We start from the raw sequence: 27,971 nt of genomic DNA on the forward strand, positions 1-27,971 counted from the left end.
GGGTTCATCTCCCATCTCCCCAGTCCACTAATTTCCCCTGCCCTCCACACAGTGCTCCCATTCTTACCTGTGTGGTCAGACTCTTTAGCCTGATTTCATTTCTGTTGTCACTGGCCAAAAATTGTTGCCTCCTGTTATCACTTAGAATATGGTGTGGCATATCAAGCCTGTAGCAGGTGACTAAGAGGTTGTATCCACGTTCATCAAAACACCCAGAGATCTTGCCTAGGTCTCACCAGCAATGAAGGGTATAGTGAAGCTTCTATAACCATCCCACCACCACCACCCTGTGCTCATTTTCTGTGTCTGCTTAGCAAATTACTATAAACTTAATAACTCATGGGGCTGGGGTTGTGGCTCAGTGGTAGAGCACTCACCTAGCATGTGTGAGGCGCTGGGTTCCATCCTCAGCACCACATAAAAATGAAATAAAGATATTGTGTCCACCTACAACCGAAAATTAAATATTAAAAAATTCTATTAAAAAACTTAAAACTCCATAACTATACATACTTAAAATCTTCTTGTTCTTGAGGTCAGAATTCTGAAATGAATTTCACTAGGCCACAATCAAGATCTCATCAGAGCCATGTTCCTTTCTAGAAGACCCAGGAGAGACTGTCTCCCTACTTTTTCCAGCTTGTGGAAGCTGTTATTCACATTCCTTGACTCATGGACCCTTCCATCTTCAAAGCCAGCAATGCCCAGTGGAATCTTTTCTACTCCTGTAACAGGGACTCAGAGAGTCTGCCTTTGCTAAATCCAGTGACTCTGTGTAAGCCTACAGAGGCCCCACAGGTAACTGAAAGCAAAATGAAGCTGAGCACCACATTGCCTTTGTTTGCATCGGTCTTTATTACCTTAAACTTTGGGTCAAGTGCTGGCTTATCTCTGTACCTAGGCATGTTCATTTAAGGAGTGTTCCTCTAAGAACTAGTAATACAAGATTTATTAGCCCTAAATTTACCTAATCTATCTGCTCCCCCTTCAAAATTGAGGCCAGATCTGCAGTGAGGCCAGACCCCTGCAGTGGTGCCTAGAAGTCTCCAGTCCTTGTCCCCTTCCAGGATCACAGGTCTGACAAACATCTCAAGCGGCAAGTGAAACTGACCCCTCAAGTGATAAAGACTTCTCCAGAGCCACTCGCCAGAACCAGGGTTGAGGGAATGATCAAACAGACCAGGGTTTGACAGAGATTGCTTAATTATGCAGACCTCTCACTCCTTGTCTACATAAACTTAAAGCTTCTGTCAGCACTGTGAAGACAGGGCCGAGAGGCTGAATCTCACTTTGCCTTCCCAATATGGCCATGTTGATTCAAGTTTCCTTTCCTGCTTTTCACATGACTTTTTCTGCTTGGTTTTTGGAGTGAGCGGTTTCTTGGGCCCCTGGAGTCAGGCCTCTGGCCTGTGATGCTGGTAACCCTTCCACATGGCATTGCCCAGCGCTGACTTTTCTTCCTCTTCCATTTTTTAAGGACCCTCATAATTACATTAGATAATCCTGGCCTATCTGAATAATCCAGGGTAAGATCTTCTGATTAACAAATTTATTTTCATCTACAACCTTAATTTGCCCTTTCCAGGTAACAGAGCATATTTGCAGGTTCTGGGAATTAGGAAGTGTCTGTCTTTGGGAGGTGATTATTCTGGCCAGCACACTCCTCTCAATCCTGCCAAGCACAAGCTGGCATGCACACACACACACACACACACACACACACACACACACACACACGTACACACGTACACACACCACACACACACACACTTCCAAAAAGGAAAGTTGAACAATGAGCTCATTCATTTTTAGTGGCTTCTGTATCTACTATATATGGTCCCTTTTCTGTATCAGAGACTTTTCCAGACATCAGAGATCCACTCCCTGCTGATTTAATCTTATATTGTCAGAAATGCTTTAACCCAATTAGGAACAGCACATTGCATTCAAATGTGATCTCAAGCCAGTTACTTATTTCACTCTTTTATAAGCTGAATGGCTCCTTCCTTTCTTCCTTTCTTCCCTCCCTTCCTTCCTTCTTTCCTTCTTTCCTTTCTTTCTTTTTCCCCCAGTATTGGAGATTGAACTCAGGGGCATTTTACCCTTCACCAATGAGCCACATCCCTAGTCCTTTTATTTTTTTTAGAGACAGAGTCTTACTAAGTTGCTGAGGCTGGCCCCAAATTTACAATCCTCCTGCCTCATCCTCCCAAATCTCTAAGATTAAAGATTCGTGCTTAGTTTTTTTTTTTTAATTTATTTTTAATTTTTTTCAGTACTGGATATTAAACTAACCCAGGAGTGTCCTACCACCAAGCTACATTACCATCCCTTTTTATTTTTTTTAGAGAAGGGTCTCATTAAATTGCTGGATTGTCCTGTCTCAGACTTCCAAGTTGCTGGGACTACAGGCAGGCACCACCACCCCTGGCTTTGGGGCCCTCTGCCTGCACACTTCTGGGGATGTATTTGTGAGGGCCTGGTTCAACCTCTGCAGAACATCTGTCTGTTTTTCAGAACTAGCATTGGAAGCATTAACTGCAGGATTAAAGAGGATGAGAAGAAAGAAATATTTTATATTTTTTTAAATCCCACAGTTATCGATCTTTATTATAAAAAACATATGTGCCTCTCCTTCAGTAGTTGACGCATTCCTAACTGGGTATATGTAAATCAAATTCTTTGTAAATTGAGTCATATTTTAAATGCACCAGGGGAGCTGGCTATTTAAAGGGATCCTGCTGTGAATCTTTTTGTCAAGCCAAGAGGCTGTTTGTGATGCTAATTTTCACCCCTTAATTTGTCTGTTTTGTAGGTTCAGATTTTCATAAAATCCCCCAAATTCACAAGTCAAAGCAAAGCACACCTGTATCCTATATTTCAAGGGTATCTTTTTCATAAAAGCTCAAAGAACTGTCAGGTGTATTGTCTCATTTATCTTCGTAATATTCTTCCAAAGGAGTTGGGGCAGTCATTATTGTCCTCACAGGAGGTGTAACTGTCTCCCAACCTGCGCTGCAGGAAGCCGAAGGGAAGGATAAGGCACTCAGTTCAGAGCTGTTTATCTTTCCATTAACCGTAGGCTCTGTCCTGGAGACTTCCTCAGAGCCCAGAATGTTCTTTTCTGCTACTCTTTGTCATTACTAGAGAAACTGAGGAAATGAAGACATTACAGTGTTTTACATTTTAAATGTTTTAAATGTCTAGCATTTCAAATGTTCAGGGAACACACAGGACATGGCACCGGAGTTGGGTGGCACAAGTCAAGATGCCTAGCAAGGGCCTGAGTGTGGAGATGACAGCCTAGTGGGGGAACCGGCAGTTGGCAAGACCTAGCACACACTGGGAAACATGACACTCTTGATACCTTCAACTTGCCCACATTTTTTTTCTCCCAAGGATCTTATTGTGGTGACTCATTTGATCTGTAAAACATTTTAAGGTAAAATAAGGTTTGATTTTACTTTTGTAGGACAAAGAAAAAAATGAGTGATTTTTCTAAAATGCATATGGCAGAGCAAGTCCATCTCATTCCAAAGGAACGTGCTTTATATGTCTTACATGTCACTGTTACTCAACATAAGGATAAGCAGTGGGCTTTGTGAGTATAATGACAATAATTTGATTCTGACTCTCAGGGTCAACAAAGTATCCTGGAGAGATGTTAGCTAAGCTAGATTTTTGGTGTTTTAAATTTTAGATTTTTTTTTTTATTTTGGAATATGTACATAAGCATAAGATAGCTGGGGGAAGGGACACAAATCTAAATACGAAATTCATTTATGTTTCATATTCAATTTATACACATCAACTGAATGTAATTTTACACAATATATTTAGTGCACCTGCATTTTGATTGCCACCTGTCACATGAGGTCAGGTGTGGAATTTTACATTAGTAGTATCATGTCTGTGCTTCAATTTTTTTTGGATTTGGGAGCATTTCAGATTCCAGATTAGGGATACACATCTTGTACTTAGCATCCTTTCCTTGAACAAAAAGAAAAAACCTTGTGGACATTGCAAGACCCCAGGCAGGGAAAGGGCTAGTCAGAAACAGAAAGAAACTATATTGCTGGATACAAGATAAATGTGCTTTTCCTTACAGTAATCCAAGTGGCCAGACCCTGGAAAGAAGGGCAGGTCTGGGCCAAGCCCACTTCTGGTGCACTTCTCTCCCTCTGTACCCGTAGTGCCAGGCACAGAGGAATGGGTCATGCTCTGTTTGCCTTCACCACCTGAGATCATCACAGGTGCCAAGGACTAAGGTGTGTGCCAAAATCTAACTCTTACCTTTCAAGCAAACTCTATCTTTCAGGCATCTGTTGAAGGTCATCCTTTGTCTTAAGTCACACAACAAAAAGCTGGGCTTAGTAAGCACTTCTAAACCACATTCTCTGGGGGTGTGAGTTGCAAACATCATCATATTGATCTCTTTTTCTCAGACACATGTTTATTAGGTTCATTCAGATGCAGTTTCTGGATATTTGAGCTGCAAAACTAGAGAAAGAGAAGATGATGAAAGCTGGGGGGCTCCAAAAGAATAAGAGCCTTAGATCTCCTTTATCTGCCCCTCCCTCCCTCCCTCCCAAGTTTATAAATCTTTGTGAAGATCTACTCTTCAAAGCAACTATGCCAGGCCATGCAAAAATAGAATTGGGATATTTAAGGAGTGTATTTTCCTTCCATTTCTAATTTTTAGCCTGCAGCATAATTCTTGCCTTTGTAAAAGACCTTAGGGCTCCTGGAAGAAAGGAAATTTAAGTATAAAGACCATTATAATAGTATTGCTATTAGCATTAGTGAGTTTGGCATGAGGCCTGGCCCACCTGGGCTCCAGAGACCTAAGTGACTAAATGGGAGGCTCAGGATGACTCAGATCAGATCTTTTAGCCAGGGAGATGCTGGGAAATCTCCCCTGAGCACAAAAGGAATTTAGGTAGGAGCTTAGGGAGTGGAGCCATCATGGAGGGTATAACCAGATTCATGGGTCTCTGAAGAGTATGTGAAACTTATGAAGAGAGATTCCTGGGGCAGAAAGCCCTCTTTCCCACTAGCCATTGACCACTGTGTCACTCCTCCCTGCCCTGGACTACCTGGACTCCCCTGGGGCAGAGGTTTTATTCCTTTGCCTTCCAGCAATACACTGCAAAAAATTCTGCTGCATCTTCCACCTGGAAGAGGTCAGATTAACTGTGGGTGTCTCTGAACTCCTCTTTGCATAAAGGCGCTTGGGCTTATGGAAGAAGAGAGCATGGGAGCAGGAAGCCACAGAGAGGAGAGAGGATAGCTGGGTGGCAAACATACTTTGCTATGTCCCTATGTTGGATCTGGGTGGCACCCAGCTGCTCAGCACCTTTCTCCTCCCCAGAGCGGGTTGGACAGCCTCCTGTCATGGTGGCTGATGTGCAAAGGCAAGGTTTGTATGTGGAGAACCTGCTGAAAATCGAGGGGAAAATTTCTAAGAAGCTCTGGCTGACCCTTGGGGAACCAGGGATTCAGACTTGGCCAGCACTTACTCTCAGGCACATTGGAAAATAGATTCAAGGCATATGGTGATTTTCTCAACACTGAATTTTGGAATCTGGGTACTTTTTAAAACAACAGTAAGAACAATACTATCACTTATTGATCTGAGAATGATGTGTGAAGCCAGAAATAAAGACTAGGGAGAAGAATTTTAAGAAAATGCAATGGCCTAAATCTGTTCTTCCCAACTCCCAGTCCTTACAGTTGGAGGCTGCAGCTGAGTTACAGCCACAGCTGTCACTCACATGGGTGAGTGCCACAGCCCCGGGTCTCACTTCTGTTGCCAAGCCCTGTGGCACTTTGTGAAAGAGGCTGACAAAGACATGTGGCAAGATTTTTGCAACAAACCCTCTCCTTTTGCCTGTCACAGCTGACAGAGCCTGTGTGGCACAGTGGTGAAGAGAAGAGGCTTTGCAGTCATACCTGGATTTAAATGAACTCAGCCTCCGCCACTTCCTAGCTGGGTGACCAAGAGAAAGTGTCTGGACCTCAGTGGGCCTCATTTTTGTTGTCTGTAAAATGGGGCTAATAGTGTTACCTTAGAGGCTTAAGAAAATGAAGTGAGATATCAAAAGCACAGCTCTTGGTACAGTGCTAGCACATAGGACTTGATCTACTCAGGGGCAACACTTCTCTTTTTTCAAGAAGGAAGTGTTGAGGAGAGGCACTGCACCTGAAGGCTTAGGCTGCCCTCTGCTATCTCTTGCTCCCTAGAGTTTGTGGAAGGAAACTTATTGGCACTATCATGCTGGAAGGGGTCAGCTCTGAATTCCCTGGAAGCCCCTAGAACTGCAAACTAAGCCTAAGTCTGGGCTCCTAATTCAAGGAAAAATGTGCAGACAAAATTTGTTGGAAACAGATGGGTACTTCTGCATAAGCCACACAACTAGAAGACTCCATGTGTGACCACAGGCTCTGACTCTCAGCTGGGAGGACATACTGCCAATGAGGACGGCAGCAAGGATTTCCAAATAGCTGCAGGTATCCCATAGTATGCCAGTCTATAGCCCACAGATATTGCCAAGACAGTCCAAGGAGTTCTCTTGCCATTAAATACATTACAGTAAAATGTCAGGCATGACCAGGGAACATTAGACCTAAACCCAGCACAGGAAAGGTCCAGATGTCATGTGCTTACTGTGGGTAGCTATGTTCATGGACTTCCTATCCTTTCTAAGCATTCTAGTAGCCATCCTGAATTCCATCCTCCATGTCACCTCAACTAGAGACGTCTTCCTCCTCCTTCTCCTATTCCTTCTCCTTTTTTGGCGGGGGTGGGGGGCGGTTACTGGGGATTGACTGGGAAGGGTGGCGGGGCTTGACCACTAAGCTACAACCCCAGCTCTTTTTATCTTTCATTTTAAGACAGGGTCTCATCAAGTTGCTGAAGCTGACCTGGAACTTGTAATCCTCTTGCCTTAGCCTCCCAAGTAGCTGGGATTAGAGGCATGCACCACCACACCCAAAGACCTTTTTCTTCTTATTGACTTGCTTTCCTCTTCCCCAAAAGATGTTTCAGATGGAATTACCAAAGTTGGAGTATGTAAGATAAACAGAACTGTAGTTAGTAAGGAAGCCCAATGTAGGAAACAGATGATGTTGGAGCCAGACAGATCTGGGTTCAAATCCTAGCTCATCACCTCTGGTAGGAAAGGCCTTAGATGGTTTACTCAGTTTGTCATTGCATCTGCAAACTGTTCTGGTCCAGTGGTCCTTGAACCTTAACCTGGATCAGAACCACCTGGAGTGCTTGTTACCATGGATTGCTGGGTCTATTCGGGTCTGGAGGTTAAGCCTTGTTTCAATGAGTTCCCAGGTGATACTGATGGTGTAGGTCTAGAGATGGGAGTGTAGTGTAAGAACCACTGCAGTTGTTCAGTCTGTACTAATCACCTTCCACGTGAGAATCTAACGAAGAAGATAATGTGACAGTGCTTCCTGAAGTTATGAAATTCTAAATGATCATAGAAGGACTAAATGTGAGCATTAAAGGTTATAGCTCATGGTACGGAGTCTATAGTGGAGTTCCTGGCCCATCGTAAGAGGCTCAATAAATATGAAAAAAAAAAGCAACAATAACTCACCAATAAGTAAAAATAGCCACTCACTCTGTGCTGGATATTTAGATTTCAGTCTTTTTCATACATTAAGACAAAGAGCAGTAATAAAGTAGTAACACATGAAATTCATATTCCAGTCGTGGGTGGCAGGGACCTCCCCCTTGGCTTCTGATTCAATTCATTATTCAAATCCTTTTACCATAGAGTGCTCCACTGCTTAATGTGGAACCAACTGTGGATCTTGATAAGAGGAGAAGGCTGGGCTCTGTTTCTACTTTGCTCTTGGCAGTCTTCAGGCCTCCAGTATAACTTTCTTACAAAATGAATAGTTGGCTCCCAGAGAGACCAATCTAATCTCATCTTGTCCACTCAGAAGATCTGTATCAAACATTACAGACTGTCTGACTGCGGGACCACAGCAGGAAGGGGCATCTAATTCCATCTGGATTTGGATCAGTGTTTCAATGATCAAGTAGGGAGCCATTAGTGTGGTAGAAATAGAGAATCGAAATAAAACTGGCCAACTTTTAAAACATTGTTCTTGTCTAAAGGTGCTATTTAAAGAGCCCGTCTGAAACAAAGAAACAGAACAAGAGAGTGAGACAGAGAAGGAGGGCAACCTCCACAGTTGGCTTTTTACATGCATGCGAATGGGTCAACATCCTGCACTTTCACCGTTTATGGGCATGACAGTCGGATCAGGTTACCATGCTGTGCCAAGAGACCTGATTTATTAATCCTCTGGAGAATTTTAAATGACTTTTAAAGAGAAAAAAAATAAGTCTCTGGTTACTCTTATTTGAATAAAATGCCACTAATTCCTGGTCAGCCATTTTCAGGAAGGCTCTGCCCACTTCAAATGGAACTACTAGTATACGTGGTTATCCAGAAAAGATGTATTCCAGCTAGTTTCTCTTGAGAGAGGCTTAAAAACATGGGACAGTGTCAAATAGCTAAGACTAACAACTCTGTACATTGATTTTTATGGCCCAACCTGGTTGCATTATCAAGGGGGCATCCAGAATCAATCAAATGAATACTAATTAACTGCCACCAACATTAAATAAATTTCTAGGGATGCTACATGAAATAACAAGTTTTAGGTCAACTTGGTTCACATTTGTGAGAGTAAAACAAAGTTCAGAAGCCAAATCACACGGGGACTGAAAGTTTACTCCTTACCAGATTTCAACATTTATTTAGATGCAGGTTAAAGCTTTAACTTGGTCCTTTAAGAATGCATGTGCTAAAAAAAAAAAAAAAAAAAAAAAAAAAAAAAAAAAAAATCTCAAATTAGGAGTTTAAATGAGAGTTTCTGTGATGTCAATTTTCTAAGAGATTGAGTAATTTAAATTGGAGAAAAGGAAGGAGGGAGATGAAGAAAGAACTAAACTAGGAACTGGAATCCCAGGATAATCTTTTGGATCAGGGAAATAAATTTCTTTCTTTCTTTCTTTCTTTTTTTGAGACAGGATCTCACTAAGTTGCTTAGGGCCTTACTAAACTGCCAAGGTCAGCCTTGAATTTGGAATCCTGCCTCAGCCACCAGAGCCACTGGGATTACAGGTGTGTGCCATCATGCCCAGCTTAACATTTTTACCATTCAAAATACTTATGTTGCCTGTTTCGTGGAGGTAGGGGTATTTAGTGACCAAACCTGGCCAGGTCAGTTGCCCCACTTTCAGCTCATCCTGTTCCTTTGCCAGCATCACTGACAGACAGGTGAAGACTCTGGTAATCTAGTGCTCAAACCCTTAATATGAACCCTGAAATGAAAACTGATCCAACAACTTTTTCTCTATGCTGCTGTCATCGCCTTCAGTGCTCATGATGTACAATGTTTCCAGGTGTGACTCTGGTTTTAAAGCTACAGCTCAGAGAAGTCACGGTGATGGACTGAGGCTGAGGCTGGTGTTTCATTAGATGCCTCCATCATCAAACCACAAGGTGTCAGGGGTGTTTCCAGCAAGTTCTGTTAAACCCCCTATGCCAGGTGACCAGACCTAAATGAGCAAAAGAGGCAAAAAAAATTTTAACATTTGATAGGGAGATGTGGAATTCTTTGTGATATTAGGTTCTTTGGGCAAACACTAGTCTGTTTGATTTAGAAAATAATCATTCTGTAATTGACACAAAGATAAGGGACACTGAAAATTTGCACTGATGTTGTCACAACCCATGTTATCATCTCCACTGCCTATTTACTGGCCATACACCACCTGTCACCAAAATGTTGATGTTTCTGGCCCACAAATTCATCTGCTTTTCCCAAGCTTTATCACTTCTCTGGACAAATGTAGTTACTTCCTCAGAGGTTTCTGTATTCTTTACCTTTAGCCTGAGGGCCCATTCTTGGCACTGCTGCAAATATCTTTTAAAACCTCAAAAATGACCACTTCACCCTTTGCCTTACAATCTCCATCACCCTCACATTAAAATCCAGATTACTACTACCCAGCTTGGGATTCAAGGTTGAAAAAACCTCCATCGAGAAAAAGGCACACAAACAAACAAAACACCACAAGCCACCCCAGGAAAGAGATAGCCTTAGGAAGCTCTGCTCTGGTGAAGGGGTAAATCCATGAATGTCCAAATAGGTTGTTGCATACTGGGCCCACAGGTATAATACTGGTTCTACATAGATTCCAAACAACCAGTCTATAATGGATTCTGAAAACATAAACTATTTGTAAGATTGGGACTAAGTGTATATTGCTTTGTTTGTATTTCTTATTGCTTAAATTACTTTGGAATTGAAATAGAACTAAAAATTGCATCTGGATGTTAGCCATACCCATCAGAGTAAAATCTTCACCCATGAACGTAATTGGGCATCTTAAGTAAGAGGACAGATATATTATGAAATTAAGCCTATCACATAGTTGAATATGGAGGTCTATACTTCAGAACAAATTAATGTGTACAGGATGTCTAGAACTTGATCACCTGGGATACGTTGATGTTTCTGCTATTTCCAGGTTAAAACTAAAAGATTAAATTAAGTACATTTAACTAAAAGATCCAGGGGGTTTTATAAAACTTGAACAACAGCAAAGGGAGAACAGAAAACAACTTCTTGATAAGAAAGGAATTTGTGTGTGTGTGGTGTGTGCTGGAGATGGAACCCAGGGCCCCATGCATGAAAAGTCCACATTCTGTCACTGAGTTCCCCAGAGTCTAAGAGGGACTTTTGCATGGTGCAAAAGAGTCCCTGTCTCTTCCTGACAAATAAAGGCCATGCCTTTTGTTCATACTTCATATTTCTCAACTGAGGCAAATGTTAATGAGTGGATATATACCTCAATAGTTTGTCCAAATAGATGGTTCCTCGACTTTTTTTTTTCATATTTATTATGATGATGTTAGCATTTCTTTAGTATTTACTATGTAATATGAACTAAGTCCCAAGTTTACACATATGTACATTAGCACACCTAATTCTCTCTTGACATTATTAGTCCTACTTTACAGATCAGGAAACTCCACCTTGGGGTAACTGTTAATTTGTTCAAGATCAGATAATAAGTGATGGAGCTTCAGAGCTCACCTGGACATTTTACAAACTGCCTTCTTCTTTCACTGTAGATCTTGACACCTTCCAACTGCACCTTTCAAATGTCACTTCCAGTTGCGAAGCTATGAGAATATTCATAAGCAACAATGTATATGGTAAAGGGCTATAGAGAAAGGGAAGAGGCAAGTTCCAAATGCTACAGGAATATCAGAAACCATACAGAGCCTGAGACCTCAGTTTTCAAGGTAAAAACCAAGGATATAAAGATTTATCAAGGGCTCGGGTATGACTCAGTGGTAGAAGGAGCTTGCCTCGCATGATGGAGGCCCTGATTTAAAAAACAACAAAAGTTTATTCTAAAAGGGTATGGTGGCCTAAACTGATCATCTATCTGGTTTTAAATAAATTTAGGGCCAAAGGTAGGAGAAAAAAAATAACTAGCTAGCTCTTAGGGATCATCTTTTCATGAATCCCCATTGTTTTCAAACAACAACAAAAAAATCTACTCAACTTTTCTTTTTTGTAAAATGAAGTAAGTGAAAGGAAAAAAAAAAAAAAAAAAAAAGCCAAAAGGCCTTTCCTATATTCCTATTGCTTCCCCTCACAGGTCTCCAGTGCTAAATATATTACCCGGAAGGATGCTGTACACTAGATAGGCCCTTGAAATATTTTAAAAACTTTCTTATCTGTGTAGTAAGTCCCATGCTACTAGGAAAAAAAAAAAAAAAAACACAACAAACCACAAAGTGAGCAGTGAGTTTATGAATCCTTTCCTTGTTCTCTCAACTGGTTATCCCTTAAATAGCAAGGGGGGAAACATGCATTTTGAAGTCAGTTATGCTGTTTTGTTCCAAGGTACCACACCTGTGTTCTGTGGCAACAAAGGTGGAAGAGAGTATAATGAAGACAAAGTACAGGAAGGGCAAAGGGGCTTCCTTCAGAGAAAGAAAACAGGTAGACAGTGATTGGGGATTTGCACTTTTGTACTCGTTACTACTAGAAGAAAATTTCAGAAAGATCAACTCCTGCTTTACAAAGTAGCTGGGAACCAACCACAAGACTACTATGAAATTATGCAGGTTTAGGTAATGATCACTGTATACTGAGTTTGTTTTTCAGATATTCTCAGAACCTGGAATTCTAATGTGATCAGTTAATGTACAATTATAAGGCAAGTGTTCTCTTTTTCTTTAGAAATAAGAGTTTCCTTTCTGTTGAAAGAGTTCAAATTATTTTACTTCAGGTATTGTCAGTTTTGTGTGTATTACTTGGTGGTTGATACTGTTCAAATGCAATAAAATATGGACAAAGCCACTTCTGGAATAAGCAAGTGTTGTCTTCTTTAGAACAATCAGCATTTCCCACTCCAACACACCCCTGCTTTTCTCATGGGAAATCAGGACATGGAAAGACAGCCAGTGTCAGAACCAGGAATATCTATGCTACAGGTATATAAGTGAGAATGCATTAAGGTAACAGTTTTTTTTTAAGAGATTAAAAAAAAAAATAGCATTAAGTTGCATTAAAAAATATTTATAAAACCATCTTTTATGAAGTGACACAATTAAGATTCTGTAGGATGAGAAGGAAGGTTGGCTTTCTAACAATACTGTAGCACAGCATATGGAAAGCTAGTAAGTCTGCCCTAGGCCAGCATCTTGCATCTCTCATGACCAACCTTTACAATGATCCTGTTATCTCCATTTAATAATGTCACACTGCTAAATGCAGGCCCATTTAACTGTCAAATCCATGCTTTCTGCTCTGCCTCTGTGGTACAGACCAAATTCTGTTTAGAAAATTCATCACTGAACTGGTATTTTATTCACCCTGGTGATAAAATATAAACAACTCAAACCAGCATTACTTAGAACAATAAACCAGGGGCTGGGAGTTGAGATTTTTCAATTTTTAGGGTGAAAAAACAATTAGAAATGTTTTCTCAAGCATTATGGAAATGCCCAAACTTTACAATAAATGTTAGATAATTTTTTCCTTTCAATTTTCCTTTTTGTCCTAATAGACCTTTCCCATTTTTCTGTTTTCATCTAGTTAAGTATATACCCTAAGTATATCTTACAAATTTTCTATCTGAAATTTCAGTACCAATGTTTAAACACAAGCAAGAGCAGCATCGGAATGTCAGTCCAGATAAAAAGTCCAGACAAAAGAGTCATAAAATCATTACAAACCAACCATGATGCATGCCCTTCTGGTGGCAACAATAATTGGGAGTTAAGGTGCTGAACACCAAGTCAGCTTAGAAATACCCGTTAGCATCAAAGCCACAGAAAGAAATATTAAGACAGGACACCAAGTCATGTTCCCCTTCCCATTGAGTGTTTATTTTATAGCTTTTGCATCAGGTAGTCAACTGAAACACTTCAACAACAGAAAGCTGGCAGAGTGTTAAAGAAAAGGAGTGATTATCTCTCCAACAGATGTGACAAAATGGATTGATGTTGGAAACAGTTGCATAAATGAATCAACTGGCATGTGGGGAGGGCAGGAAAAGAAGTAATGAGCATCTTCCAAGAGGACTGCGTGTGATGGAGGGAAGGCACTGCTTAGCTATTTATAAAAGAAAAGTCAAAACAGACAATGTGTTTCTCTAAGTTACATTCAACACAGTTTTAGAGATGCTCACATACTGACTCTAAAAAGAAAGCTACAAAAGCCGTCTTTTTGGACGGCACCAGTGTGTCTGTCACAGGTTTACCAAGAATGTTTTAAGAGGTCATTATCATCAGCGGCCATTTTATAAATAGTACTGCAAAGGTCACAAAGCTGCATGAATTTAAATTATAGGATAAATCTGACTAAATGGTCACTCATTTCAATTTCTAAAATTCCCTCTGCAGGGAATCAACGTAAGCTCCACTCCAGAGGAGCTGAATTGGCAGTGCATTTGAAACAGGGTTGCTTTCCCTTCAGGAAGCTGCCTGGAGAGCAGTTCACACCAACTTTGCACTGGGTACATGGATGCAAAAACTTAATAGCAACTGCCCCACTTCCTCTCAGAGTAAATAGCACTAAATTTAAAAAGAGGCAAACATTCAAATCATAAAGCAGAAGCACTTGGGCCTCTTAAAGACAAACTTCATAAAAGGTTACAGTTCCAGGTGCTCCTCATAATAAAGGATTCTGAGACCATAGGTGTGTTTGACAATGACCAATGGGAAAATCCAGCTAGACGATTTACACAGATGTTCTCTGTAGAATTTAAATATAAATTAAAATACCAGCTATGCATTTGGGAACCAGTCTTTAGTTAAATTCTCTAATGCTTTTAAAATTTTATTTCATTTTATTAAAAAAGAATCATCGTCTACAAACTATTTTCTTTCTAACTATGCAAATACAATGAGCAAATCATCTGCAATATCAAAATACTGTTTGGGAAATTACTGACAGCACTAAAATTTTAGGAATTTCCAATAGGACATATAAAGAACAAGAACAATAGATTTCTAATTATAGGCATTAACTGAATTTTAAGAATAGGGAATAAAACTAAAAATTTAAAAGTCAGCAAGTTTTAAGTTATTTGATTTTCAGTCGTTTAAATCCAATCATCAAGGATTCAGATGCATCCAATATATTAGAAATTGCACAAATGCATATGGATGATAGAAAAGTAATTCCCATGCAATATTTTAAGTGTTGCTATCAGATATATTTAAGTGATACTTTACAGATTAAAGCTGGGTAAAACCAAAATATATCCTCCCCATTACATTTTAAAACAACCACAATAATTTATCAAGTTGTCATTTCACAGCAATTAGAAAACAGGAGTTGATACAAGTTGAACAAAAAGGTACTTTTTAGGAAATAAACATAGATATAGATATATATACACATACACATGTAACATTTTCTTTAAAATTCAAAGTGGTTAATTTGCTTTTGTATTATAAAAAAAAATATCTCCCTATGGTCAAAATACTGAAAAAGCACGAAGGCTGAAAAAAGAAAACCACATTTGCCACTTTAAAAAAATACATATTGTCTCAGTGATTCTATTTATTTCATTATAAAGTTATGTATTATAAGAACTCAGACTCCTAGGACTGTACCGGACCGGATGGAATTCAATCTATCCCTTTCTCAATCTACCCCTTTCTCAATCTACAGGAAGGACACTCCTAACTCACCCTAAAAAATGCTAAAATATATGTCCCTATTCTGAACTGTTAACCTGGGAAAGAAAACATGCCCACTAGGAAGCAATATACATAAAAGTTTATGAATCTGTGGGAGAGACTGCATGAATCAGAAAGTTATTCTTTGGACATAAGCCAGGAGCTTTTGGAAGTATATAAACTCCTTTAGGCCTCTAGAGTACAGGTACAAAGATGATTTCTCCATAAATGATTTTTCTAGTGCAAGGACTGGTAGCCCATGAACCACATTTAGTATGTCATTTGTTTTTGTAAATAAAGTTTTCTCAGAACATAACCATGTTCATTTGTTTCTATACTAAGGTACTTTTTCTTTTTCTTTCTTTTTTTCCAGCAATGACAGAATCGAGTGGTTATAACAAAGACGTAAATTATTCACTCTCTGGTCCTTCACAGAAGTAGTTTACTGACCCCCTGATCTGTGTATTACTAAGAACTACTCTAGTTTATGAGTTAATGCACCTCAAGAAGGCTTTAGCATGTACTCCAAGAACAACTTAGGGTTGTTCATGAGTGGGTGAATGTCAAACACCCCACTAGAAGTGGTGTTTTACTTTTGAGTGGTGGGACAATCTGTGTTTTCAGCAAATATGTGTAAAGTTAAATTTAAAACAAGAATCCCCCCCCCCCATATATGTCTGGCTATGTTCTCTTAATATTTCCCTTCACTTGGGGTAAAGAGGCTAAAAATGATTCTGTCATTCCTTTAGTGTTTCTTGAGCTATTTATAAATGTTTGCTGCTAAATAGTGCTCCTTCCTCCCCTACACTTCTCTAAGGCAATCTGCCTAACATGTTGAGTTTGGTGAAGCCTTTTTCAGATATATTCACTTAAACTAAACATATTAAAGACTATTCTTTTAGAAAACATTTCTAAAATTCTTCATTTCTGTTACTCTAAGAAGAGGAAGAAGATAAAGAATGCACTGGGAAATTAAACTCTGCAAAATATATTTTAAAAACCATAAGTATAAAATAGCTACCATTTTTGAACGGTAATGTAGAATAACAGCCAAAAAAAAAAAAAAAAATCTTTCAACTTTGAAGAGCAAGGTTTCCCTACCTCTAGTGAGCTAACCAAGTCTATTTCCAACAGGGAATCTTCTGAACTCAAGCAGCTGCTCAGCTGCTCATGAATCTTCAAGAGTTCACAGATGTTTCATATTTCAATAGTTGTTGAAACATGGAAGATAAAACACTGGGAAGATATTTATCAAACACAAATTTATATCAAGATAAATTTCTTTTTCACAAAGCTTAAAAGTGGACTTTTCTTTGTTTAAAAAATGAATGGTATGAAACTATATGTTAAAGATGTTTCTATAATAATACCTTACATTTATATATCACTTTACAATTTTCAAAGTGCTTTCAACATGCCATCTTATTTAGTCCTCACAACAGCCCTGTGAGGTAGGTACAGCAGGTATTATTATCCTCATTTCAAGATGAGGAAATTGAGGCAAAGAGAGGCTAAGTGACTTCTCAAGATCACACAGGTGGAAATTGCAGAACAAGGACCAGAAATCAAAAAATTTTGACTCCTCGTCTTAGTACTCTTTTCAGTATTCTGCCTCCCGTAATGAATAATGTACTCTATCAAAATTGAAAGGTTATTGAAATTCATTTCAGTGACTTCTTAACAGTAAAGTTAAATGAGAATACAAGAACAGTAGACCTGATGATTTTTACTCGACATAATAAAATTGGTGTAAAATCACTTTGTCTAATTACTTGTAACCTTTTGGTCCAAATACATAAAATATGCAATATTTACAGCATTTTCCTTTTTTTTTTTTTTTTGTAAATGCAATGCTTTAAAACACATTATAAAGCACCTCAGTAAAAATAGTCTACAGGAAAAAGTACAGAAGAAGTAGGAAAATCCTACCCATACCACAGCTCACTAATGGAGTCATAATATGGAGTCACCAATATCTCAGTTTACAGCTATACAAATAACCCATGATGAAACAAATACTAAATCTGCTTTTTAAAATATTAATGTGTTTAAGTCTTAACTAAAACTTCAGATAATGCCAACATTCTTAGAAGTATCTTCCCAATATTAGATACTGGGAAGATAGGAATGAGAAATACTGCTTTAACTTTTTATAGCAGCATTCATGGTTTAACTTGGGATTTAACACTAATGAACACACACACACACACAAAAATTAAAACCACCTACATAAATATGAGCAAGTCCAACTCCAGCAGAAATATTTCTTAGCAAACATGATCAAACATTCCAATAAATTTCATGAGACATGGTTCACAAAAACAAAGCACATACTGCCAAACAGTTATTAACACTATTCAGTAGAGGTGAAGTGGCAAATAGATTCATCTTTAAGTGAAAAAATGCTTATCAAAACAAAAGAATCAGAACCCTTCCTGAAATTGTATTTAGTTTTTTGATTAGACCTGCCATGTGTTTATTTTAGGTGATGCAAGTTTTTCCCCCAAGGCAGGAGGTTATAACTCTCAACAAAATTTAAACAGAAAAAAAGAAAAATGCCTGAAACGCAAAACTTCTCAGAACACTGACATAGCAGCCAGTATTTAATTCCTTGATGGTATTGTCTTTTTCCTAATTCAGCTCAATATAAACGGTCTTATACATATAATCAGTGATCTAGGTTGTGAAGCTGAGAACTAAGGTGAAGACGAGGTCAAAGTTCTAGTTCAAGAATTTAATAGTCACACCTTGTACTCAGTTCGATTTAGGGTAAATCTTTTCATAGAAAAAGTTTTGTGCAAGGATGTAGAGGTCTCCATCTTTTTCTCGAACAGCATGGGCTCTGATGAACTGGAACTGCTCTAGCGCAAATTCATAGAACTCATTCTCCATTTTCCAAATGTCAGATTGTTGAAGTTTTGCAATGGTTTGTTTTGTGGGGAGTTTCTTCTCTGTGGTTTTCCTAAGATGAGATTTCTTTCCTACTTACAAAGGGAAAAAAAGGAAAAGTAAACAATTAAGAGAACACACAAAAAAGATCAAGGCCTCTTTATTTGAAGCGATGGTTTAAATTAATATGACACACTGAAGGACAGGCAAGCAAACTTATATTAATATAATTCAGAAAAAAATGAAGCCCTGATCATACTAGAACTGTGATTTATTCTTTTAGAATGTAAATCCTTAACACATTGAAGACTTAATGAAATGTCAACAGTAAATGTAAGAATTACCATTCAGTAATCTGTAGGCTGTCAACTCATACACTGTATTTTCAAGTGCTTGGTTCTCTAAGACCAGTTTATTTTTAAAAATGATAAAATATCTATTGCCAAACTTAATTCTACTTTCTCATAATTTATATTTGTTATACCCATGTAGAAGGTAGGGCATATGCACACTCTAGGACAGGAGTTCCAATGACTACATCTTATCAAACAATAGCCAAAGAAATTTAAAAAAAAATCAAAATTAGATTGGACCTGCACACATACTTTCAGATATTCCAAACTATCAAGGCTGCTGAATCAGACCTTTAGAAATTACAGCAGAAGCAGCACATGATGTTTGTATTACAGTGTCTTAGTCACCATCCCAGCCTACTTTAAAATGGTAGTAAGTAGATCTAAGGGTTTAAAACCTCGTCCCAAGGCTTGCTATTTGGCTTTACTGCATGACACATTTCTAAGCTAGTTCTGAAGTTTAAAGTATTCCATTGTTCCCACAATGCCTTATAATTTCACCTTATACATGTTTATTCATTAAAAAGATTATTTAATGAACACTAACTGTGTGCTAGGCACTGTTTTGTACTGAAAATACTTAACAGAAATAAACAATATACCTGCCTTTCTATTTGTTGTGTTTTACTGCAGTAATTTCAAATAACATATTTTTCTAGTTACAGACAAACAAACAAAAAAGTTAGGGACAGCTTCACAAAGAAACTATTATTGTCATGTATAACTAATTAAAACAAACAAAAATAAAACCAAAAAGAAACCTATCATTTATATACCTGTACGATAGAGCTCTGTAGCACCCCTGAAAAACCGGGGCAAAGCTGCCTCCAATAACATGATAAAATCTTCAAGTTCTTCAGTAACTCCCACTAGGAAGTATTCATTAATTAGGTTATACTTGGCTTGATCCATAGCCCACCTGCTTCCCACATTCCTGAAACCAAAGAAAAGGAGTTAAAAAACTGGCTGTGAAATCTGCTAAGTATCTGATGACCGTGATACTGTATATTATGGAAAAAAACAGATAAACACATGTATATCCAAAGCTTTAATGCCCTTTTATTAACATCCTTTGGTAGGCACACCTGTTTTTCATTTCCTTTGCTTCTATCCAGTTTCTGCTCAAAATGCAGTGCTAATTCAGACTTAACTAGAGGATTCTTAATATGAATAAAGTTTACTTTGAGGGCAGTTTTCAAAATGCACATATTTAACATATATTCCTTCTATCTGATTTAGTGAGTCAATATAATTTCTTTTTTTAAATCACTATAACCTTTGTTCAAGAGTTCTTTAGGAAGGTCTAAGCAATTTGGGTTTAGTGCTTATCTTTTTTTCTTTTTTGTGAGGTACTGAGAATCAAACCTGGGCCTCATGCATGCTGGGCAAGGCTTTGACATGGAGCTAGACCCCAAACTTTTTGAAATTTTTATTTTGAGACAGGGCCTCCCTAAGTGACCCAGGAAGACCAAACTTTTGATCCTCCTGCCTATCTCCTGAGGAGCTGGGATAATGGGTTTGTGTTACCATTCCTGACTTAGCACTTATCTTAATTTCAGCTTAGTGTTTTTGTTTTTTGCTGAGCATAGTGTTTCTTTAGGGGGGAAAAAATGTGTTGTTGTTTTTTTTTTTTGGTACCAGAGATTGAACCCAGAGACGCTTTTTTTTTTTTTTTTTTTTTTTTTACCAAGAGCTACACCCCCATCCCTTTTTATTTTTTATTTTGAGACAGGGTCTGGGCTAAGTTGCTGAGACTGGCCTCAAACTTGTAATCCTCCTGCCTTAGCCTCTTGAGTCGCTGAGATTATAGGTTTGTACCACTGTACCCAGCTGTGTTTCCTGAAATATTTGAGGAACAGAAAATAGGTAAGAAAAGGCTTGACTAAAAATCTTTTATTTTTATTTATTTTGTCAACTAGAGCTGTTAATAGATTTTGCTCTAACATTCTTTAATCCTAGTTCCAGTTTTGACTTTAAGCAACAGTGTATGCTTCAGCTGGTGGCTTCCACATTTGTCACTTTCTTATTTTTATTTTATTAAAATTAAAGGGGGGGAGGAATAGGGGTAAAAGGAATTGAATCAGTTGATTTCCAAGGTTTCCCCCACTTCTGAGTATGAAACTGAGTACTGAAGAAATTCAATTACAATCTTTTTTTTTTAAATATTTATTTTTTTAGTTCTCGGCGGAAACAACATCTTTGTTTGTATGTGGTGCTGAGGATCGAAACTGGGCCGCACGCATGCCAGGCGAGCGCGCTACCGCTTGAGCCACATCCCCAGCCTTCAATTACAATCTTAGTAATGCCCAATAGAGAAATAACTCCTTATAGTTTCAAGGCAGGGCTTGGCAAACTTTTTCTAGGTTCAGAGAGTAAATATTTTAGGCTTTGCAGGCTCTGTGGTTTAGGTCACAATCACTCAACTCTGCTAGTGCAGCTTGAAAGCAGCCACAGATATAAGTAAACACATGTATATGACTGTGTTCCAATAAAGTTTTATTTATAAAAAACAAAACTGAGTGATGTGCCAAATGTAGTCTGTAGGTTTTAACTTGCCAATCTGAGTTTTAAAGAAATGGTTAAAAATTGAGAAGACTTTCTTCCTATGCTTCCAAGTATTGTGTTATCATGATGCTTTGAAATAATCTACCAAGTAGGACCTTCAACTTCACAGAAATCAAATAATACATCTCAAACAGTGGAGAAATTTCTTGCATTTCTCATTATGGTTTTAAGGGCTATTTAACATTGAATATGTTCCTATTTTTTCCCCTACTTTTGCTACTAAAATGACTTAGAAAAAAAAATAATGTACAATTATTCTTAAAAACTGAACACTCTGCACACTCTGAAGAAACAAATTCTTTGTTCAAGATAAAATACATTGTCTACCTTATGTTTGTTAATATACTAAACCACAACCGTAACCTTGGCTCTCTTAAAGCGAAAATCAGTTTAACAGTAAAACTAGGATAGGATAATAATTTATCCCCTAAGCCTTTTCTTGATCTAACCTGAAAAACTAAACTGTAAGCTTAGTACAAAAAAATAAGGTTTATGAAGTGACCTGTGATCTCTAAGAATTTTGCTGGAATACAGCAAAGCAGGACATCAAAAACATAAATAAATAGATAGACAGATAGATAAATAAATAAATAAATAAATACATCTGAGAAAAGACCATGAAGATTATTTATGGGAGCAACCTTTTAAATCCATTTTAAAAAGAAACAACAAAGCTAGATATTATTTAATTATATATTATTTAAGTCATATCTTTTACTGACTTCCCTATAGCTAGTGCTTGATCAACACATTCACTTGTGAAACACAGATTATAGAAATAATAAGGAATATAATTTAAGCTAACTATATCCCTACCAGCATTCTGAGCTGTGGCCACAGAAGAATGGAATTTGAAGCCAGAGCTTCTCTGGAGCACAGTCTGAGCCGCCCTCAGCTACACATTCATCAAAGGTCTGAAACAAAGACAAAGGAGCACTGGTAAGCCATAAATTCAAGTCTCACCTATCAAATTCCTTAATGTTCTAAGTTATTAAATAAATGAATGGGAGTAGGTGAGGCAAAATAATAAAATAAAAGAATTGGGCAGGTTATGACAGCATATTCAAGATACTGAGGAAAGTTAAAAGTGGATTTTTTCTACAACTTCGTTTTATGCTAATGCTTATAAGAATTCTTACTGCATGAAAGGAAATTCTCCCAGATAATAATTTGTTTTAAAAAAGTAAACACTGGTTTATATCACTTTCTTATTAAAGGAAATTATCTATTTGAGATATGACATAGAGATACCAGAGAACAAACTTGGGAAATTTGGTTGTTGCAGTGAAGGATTTACAATACCATCTGTTATTTCTGGAAAGAGGTTTGAAAGAGCAGTAAGACTATCTGTTTTGAGAGGAGGCTTCAAGGTTTTATTTATTTATTTATTTTTATGTTTATTTTTTGGTTGTAGTTGGACACAATACCTTTATTTATTTATTTATTTTTATGTGGTGCTGAGGATCGAACCCAGGGCCTCACATGTGGGAGGCAAGCACTCTACTGCTGAGCCACAACCGTAGCCCTGGCTTCAAGGTTTTTGAATCATGTTTGACCCTACTTAAAGTAACTCTTTAAGGCCTTCAGGTTGTACTACTCTAACTCATACAATTTAATAAACTCAGAGGGTCCATTAAAACAAAAAAATCTATAAGAATAAGGCCCCAAATTTCTTAAACCTGGCAAATCACAATCCACAATCCACAATTGCTCATTTCTCTTATAGGTGACCTCTGCAATGACACAGTGAAAAGACTCATAACTTGGCTTTGACTTCTTAACCCAGAAAACTTAAGTTCTGTGTTAAGTTTCCTCATCTAAAAACTGAGAGAATAATATTACCTTGAGGAATGAATCAACCACAAAGACTGGGTCATAGTAGGCATTCATTAATGAGATGTCTTATGTCTGTGTCTCTCTCTCCCCATCTCTCCTCCCTAGGTCAAACACAATGTTTTGTTGGTTCTTGCCTCCTTGACCTTGGTCCCACCTTCTCTTTTCTAAAATAGCTCTTGGTCTCTCCTGACACTAAAACATTCCTTTCTATTTCTTGAACACTCTTTTTTTGGCTTCTTTTGGCGGTTCTTGGTGTTTTTCTGAATATACTATCATTATCTTATTTGAATGTATATTTTGGTCCTTCTACTTACTAGGTATTCATCTCAGCCATCTTCACTCTGCCGATTCCCTTCCTCAGCAAAGTCATCAACACTTTCTTGGCTTGATTGATAATTTCTAGGCAAAAGACTTCCAAATAAATACTTCCAGATCACTTATTATCTATCCTCTAATACTTACTGTGCATTTAAATTTTTTTCTAGTGTTACTTCATATTTAATATTATGGAAGGGTCATAGTGCCCCTTATAACTAGATTTAAGATTTCAGAACATTTCTTATTCTTCTCCTTTGCCTCACGTCCCTGAAGTAATGTCTTTCTTATTCATCTTTACCTTTTCCATCTTCACTTCCATCAGGATCTTACAATATTGTGTGTACTTATTCTTGTAAAGTTTCTTAATTGGGCTCCTTTCCCACCCTTCTTTCTAATCTGCTATGTATATTAATTGGATTAGTTTAAATATAGTTATTTCTAACATCTTCTACTCAGAGACCTTTAATGGCTTCCAGTACCTTATAGGGATAATAGGAATATACCTCAACATTGCAAAAGCTATCTATGCTAAGCCCAAGACCAACTTCATTTTAAATAGAGAAAAATTGAAAGCATTCCCTCTAAAAACTGGAACAAGAGAGGGATACCCTCTTTAACCACTTCTATTCAACATAGTCCTTTAAACTCTAGCAAGAGCAATTAGACACACTCAAGAAATTAAAGGGAATAGGAAAAGAAGAATTCAAACTATCATAATTCACCAACGAGATGATTCTATAGTTAGAGAATCCAAAGAATTCCACCAGAAAACTTCTAGAATTAATAAATGAATTCAGCAAAGTAGCAGGATATAAGATCAATACTCACAAATCAAACATATTTCTGTACAGCAGTGATGAATTCTCTGAAAGAGAAATTAGGAAAACTACCCCATTCACAATAGCTTAAAAAAAAAAAAAAACAAACAACCTTCAGAATCAATCTAACAAAAGAAGTTAAAAACCTCTAGAATGAAAACTACAGAACACTAAAGAAAGAAACTGAAGAAGACCTTAGAAGATGGAAAGATCTCCCATGTTCTTGGATAGGCAGAATCAACATTGTCAAAATGACCATAATACAACCACAAGCATTAAACAAATTTAGTGCAATTCCAATTAAAATCCCAATGACATTCCTCAAAGAAACAGAAAAGCAATCATGAAATTCATTTGGAAAAATTAGACCCAGAATAGTCAAAGAAATCCTTAGCAAGAAGAATGAAGCAGGAGGCTTCATAATACCAGACCTTAAACTATACTAAAGAGCTATAGTAACAAAATCAGCATGGTATTGGCACCAAAATAGACATGTAGACCAATGGTACAGAATAGAGGACACAGAAAATAACTCACATAAATACAGTTATCTCATACTAGACAAAGGCACCAAAACACATTGGAAAAAAGATAGTCTCTTCAACAAATGGTGCTAGGAAAATTGAAAATCCATATGCAGCAAAATAGAATTAAATCCTTCTCTCTTACCATGTACAAAATTCAACTCAAAGTGGATCAAGGACCTGGAAATTAGACCAGACACCCTCTACCCAACAGAAGAAAAAGTAGGTTCAAATCTTCATCATGTCAGATTAGGACCTGACTTCCTTAACAAGACTCCCAAAGTCCAAGAAATAAAATCAAGAATCAATAAATGGGATGGATTCAAACTAAAAAGCTTCTTCTCAGCAAAGGAAACAATCAATGATGTGAAGAGAGAGCTTACAGAGTGGGAGAAAATCTTTACTATACACACATATCAGATAGAACACTAATCTCCAGGATATACAAAGAACTCAAAAAAAAAAAAAAAAAAAAAAAAAACTCAAAAAGAACACCAAAAAAACCAAATAGCCCAATCAATGGGCTTTGTAAAGCTTTAAAAAAGAATAAAACCAAATAGCCCAATAAATGGGCTAAGGAACTAAAAAGAAATTTCTCAGAAGAAGATTATATAATTGATCCCAAATATATGAAAAAATGTTTAACATCTCATTAGAGAAATGCACATCAAAACTACTCTAAGAATTCATCTCACTCTAATCAGAATGGCAGCTATCAATAATACAAGCAACAATAAGCATTGGCGAGGATGCAGGAGAAAAGGCACACTCATACATTGTTGTTTGACTGCAAACTGGTGCAACCACTTTGGAAAGCAGTATGGAGATTCCTTAGAAAACTTGGAATGGAACCACTATTTGACCACGCTATCCCACTCCTCAGTTTATACCCAAAGGACTTAAAATCAGCATACTATAGTGCAGTCACATTAATGTTTATAGCAGCTCAATTCACAATAGCTAAACTGTGGAACCAACCTAGATGCCCTTCAATAGATGAATGGATAAAGAAACTGGTATATATACAACAATAGAATATTACTCAGGTTTAAAAAAGAATAAAATTATGGCATTTACGGGTAAATTGATGAAGTTGAAGAATATCATGCTAAGCAAAATGTTTTCTCTGATACGTGGATGCTAATCCATATGGGGTGGGGGGAGAGCAAGGGAAGGGAAGAATAGAGGAACTTTGGATTAGGAAAAGGGGAGTGGAGGTGGGTATTGGGGTGGGAAAGATAGTGGGATGAGGCAGATATCATTACCCTAAATACATATGACTGCACAAATGTTGTGATTCTATATTGTGTACAGCCAGAGAAATGAAAAGTTGTGTTCCATTTGTGTACAATGAATCAAAATGCATTCTGTTGTCATGTATAACTAATTAAAATAAAAACCAAACTCCTAATTTTGCTTTTCAGGAATACTTCATAATCTAATTTCAGCGTGCCAGTCTCACTTTATCTCTTTGTGTAATCTCCATCTTTACCACATGAACTTGTTTAACAGCTTTACAAGCACACCATATGCACTCCCAACTCTGTACCTCTGCTGACTTCATTTTCTTCTCATAGATTCTCTCTTCCAATAGAGTTCACATAAAGACTATCTTTCCAGAGACTATTCTAACCTAAAGTAGAGTTTACTTATTTTCTTTCACATTGTATAAATTATCTAATATTGCCTTTTAAGAACCTTCTTAGGATCTGGGTATCTGTACATGTACGTCATAATCAATAAAACTTGCTTTTTGTGCCTTTTTGTTTTAACGTGTGTTACATTCTGTCTCCCCAAATATCATAAAGACTTGAAAAGATCATGCAGTATGCATGTCCTTCATAGCACACAATATAGTGCTAAACAAACTGCATAATTAATAGTTGTAAGCTGCTACTGGAAAGACAGCACTTTGGGGGCTTAAACTGAGTATTAAAGTCATAATTCTAGTGCAGATAAAGACTAAATTTTTTTCATGAAGCATTTTGACACTCCTTTAGAGTTTTCTATAATTTTTTTTAAAAGTGAAAATACTGTGGCTTACTGTTAAGATCCAATAAACTCATTCAGTGAAGATCGTCTGACTTAGATTTACTACTCTAAGCCATTTTTTTAAAAATGGTTTTATCATTTATGTCAACTTAGCTCATAAAAAGAAGTATGTACTAACAATCACTACCATGTCTCAATTTCCATGAAATCTTTGGCTCAATAAACTGGGTTATGATAGATTGGAAAAAATTTCTGATTCCATTTCTATTAAATTTCTAACAGGCTTTAGCTAATAGTATGTTGTCTCTGAAACTTAACAGAGCTACTCTGCTTCTTTATGCTTGTATCTAACTAGAGTATAAGAGAGTAAATGAATAAGTTACTAAAGTGTTTATGGATGAATTCACATTTACCACTATTTTGTGTGTGTGATTCAAAGACATTAAAAAGGTTTTACTTAAATACAAGAAACTAGCATATCAAAAGAAGCTGCAATATCTTTTCCATAGAATTATTATGTAGACAATTTTGCAAATTTAAATGTATACTATTATAATTAAAACTGAACAGTCATGCAGGATGGCTATTTTAAATCAGCCAACTCTTAGTTTCTGCATTTCTCTTTTAAGTATTCTAATACTTCAAACGAAGAAAATATTTAGAACATCTTGAAATCTCTTTTTGGCCAGTAGTTTAAAATCTGCTAAACCACTTTGACAGACTAAGAGTTACCTCCAAAATTAATTCTTACTTTCTTCCACAGGTCAGAATGTTAGCCTCTTTTGTCATTAGCTGAATGTGACCATGACTAAGGTCTTGTTAGTGCAGTGGAAGGCAGAAGTGATGTACATACCTTCTAGGTTACTTGCTTAGAAGGAAACTGCCTTACACTTCCTTCCTTTCCATGGGCTAGAATAGTGACCGAAATTTAAAAAAGGATATAACAACCACCCTTAAATAATGGCAGGGTGAGAGAAACCTAGGTCTTTGAAGGACGGTATAGAGCAAAGCTGCCCAAAAACCTGTACCTTTCATCTCTAGGCTTCTATGTGTGAAAGAGAGAATCTTATTTTAACTATCTGGGCTTCTTTGTTTTAGCAGTTTGATAGCATCTGACTGACTCACCTACTGAATAATTAATTACACAATATAAAAGTGAAACAGTAGTTTGGGCTTTGCCTTCTTTACTGATCCTTATCTTTTGAGAAAGATGTTTTTTTCCTGCCAAAGATGGTCAGTAGCAGGGAAGATGTGAAGAAAAAAACAAAGAACAAAAAAAACCTTATGAATAATCAAAAATTGTTCATACATGTAAATGCTCCAGAGTTTAGCCTATACCAGAAATTCTCCCATTCCTATATAAATTTTTGATGAATAAACCATTAATTTCCTAGTGAAAGAGATCAAATTAAGACAACTCAATACCAT

At 37.3% G+C, this 27,971-nt stretch overlaps 1 protein-coding gene across 2 annotated transcripts in view; it reads right to left on the reverse strand.

The window, feature by feature from the left end:
* Positions 1–13,439: 13,439 nt before the first annotated feature.
* Hs2st1 (heparan sulfate 2-O-sulfotransferase 1) overlaps positions 13,440–27,971 on the reverse strand; it is a 167,250-nt gene continuing 152,718 nt past the window's right edge. The window contains exons 5-7 of one of the 2 annotated variants that reach the window (XM_076863616.1): positions 21,872–21,969; positions 19,267–19,424; positions 13,440–18,229 (exon numbers count right to left, since the gene is read on the reverse strand). In XM_076863616.1, coding sequence (XP_076719731.1) covers positions 18,003–18,229; positions 19,267–19,424; positions 21,872–21,969 — 483 coding nt within the window. In that variant the 3' untranslated portion in view covers positions 13,440–18,002. Of the gene's footprint in view, positions 18,233–19,266; positions 19,425–21,871; positions 21,970–27,971 lie in introns of both variants that reach the window. The other variant, XM_076863615.1, reaches the window with a different exon arrangement.

Source organism: Callospermophilus lateralis, chromosome 7 (genome assembly GCF_048772815.1).
Source record: "Callospermophilus lateralis isolate mCalLat2 chromosome 7, mCalLat2.hap1, whole genome shotgun sequence".
Taxonomy (NCBI): domain Eukaryota; kingdom Metazoa; phylum Chordata; class Mammalia; order Rodentia; family Sciuridae; genus Callospermophilus; species Callospermophilus lateralis.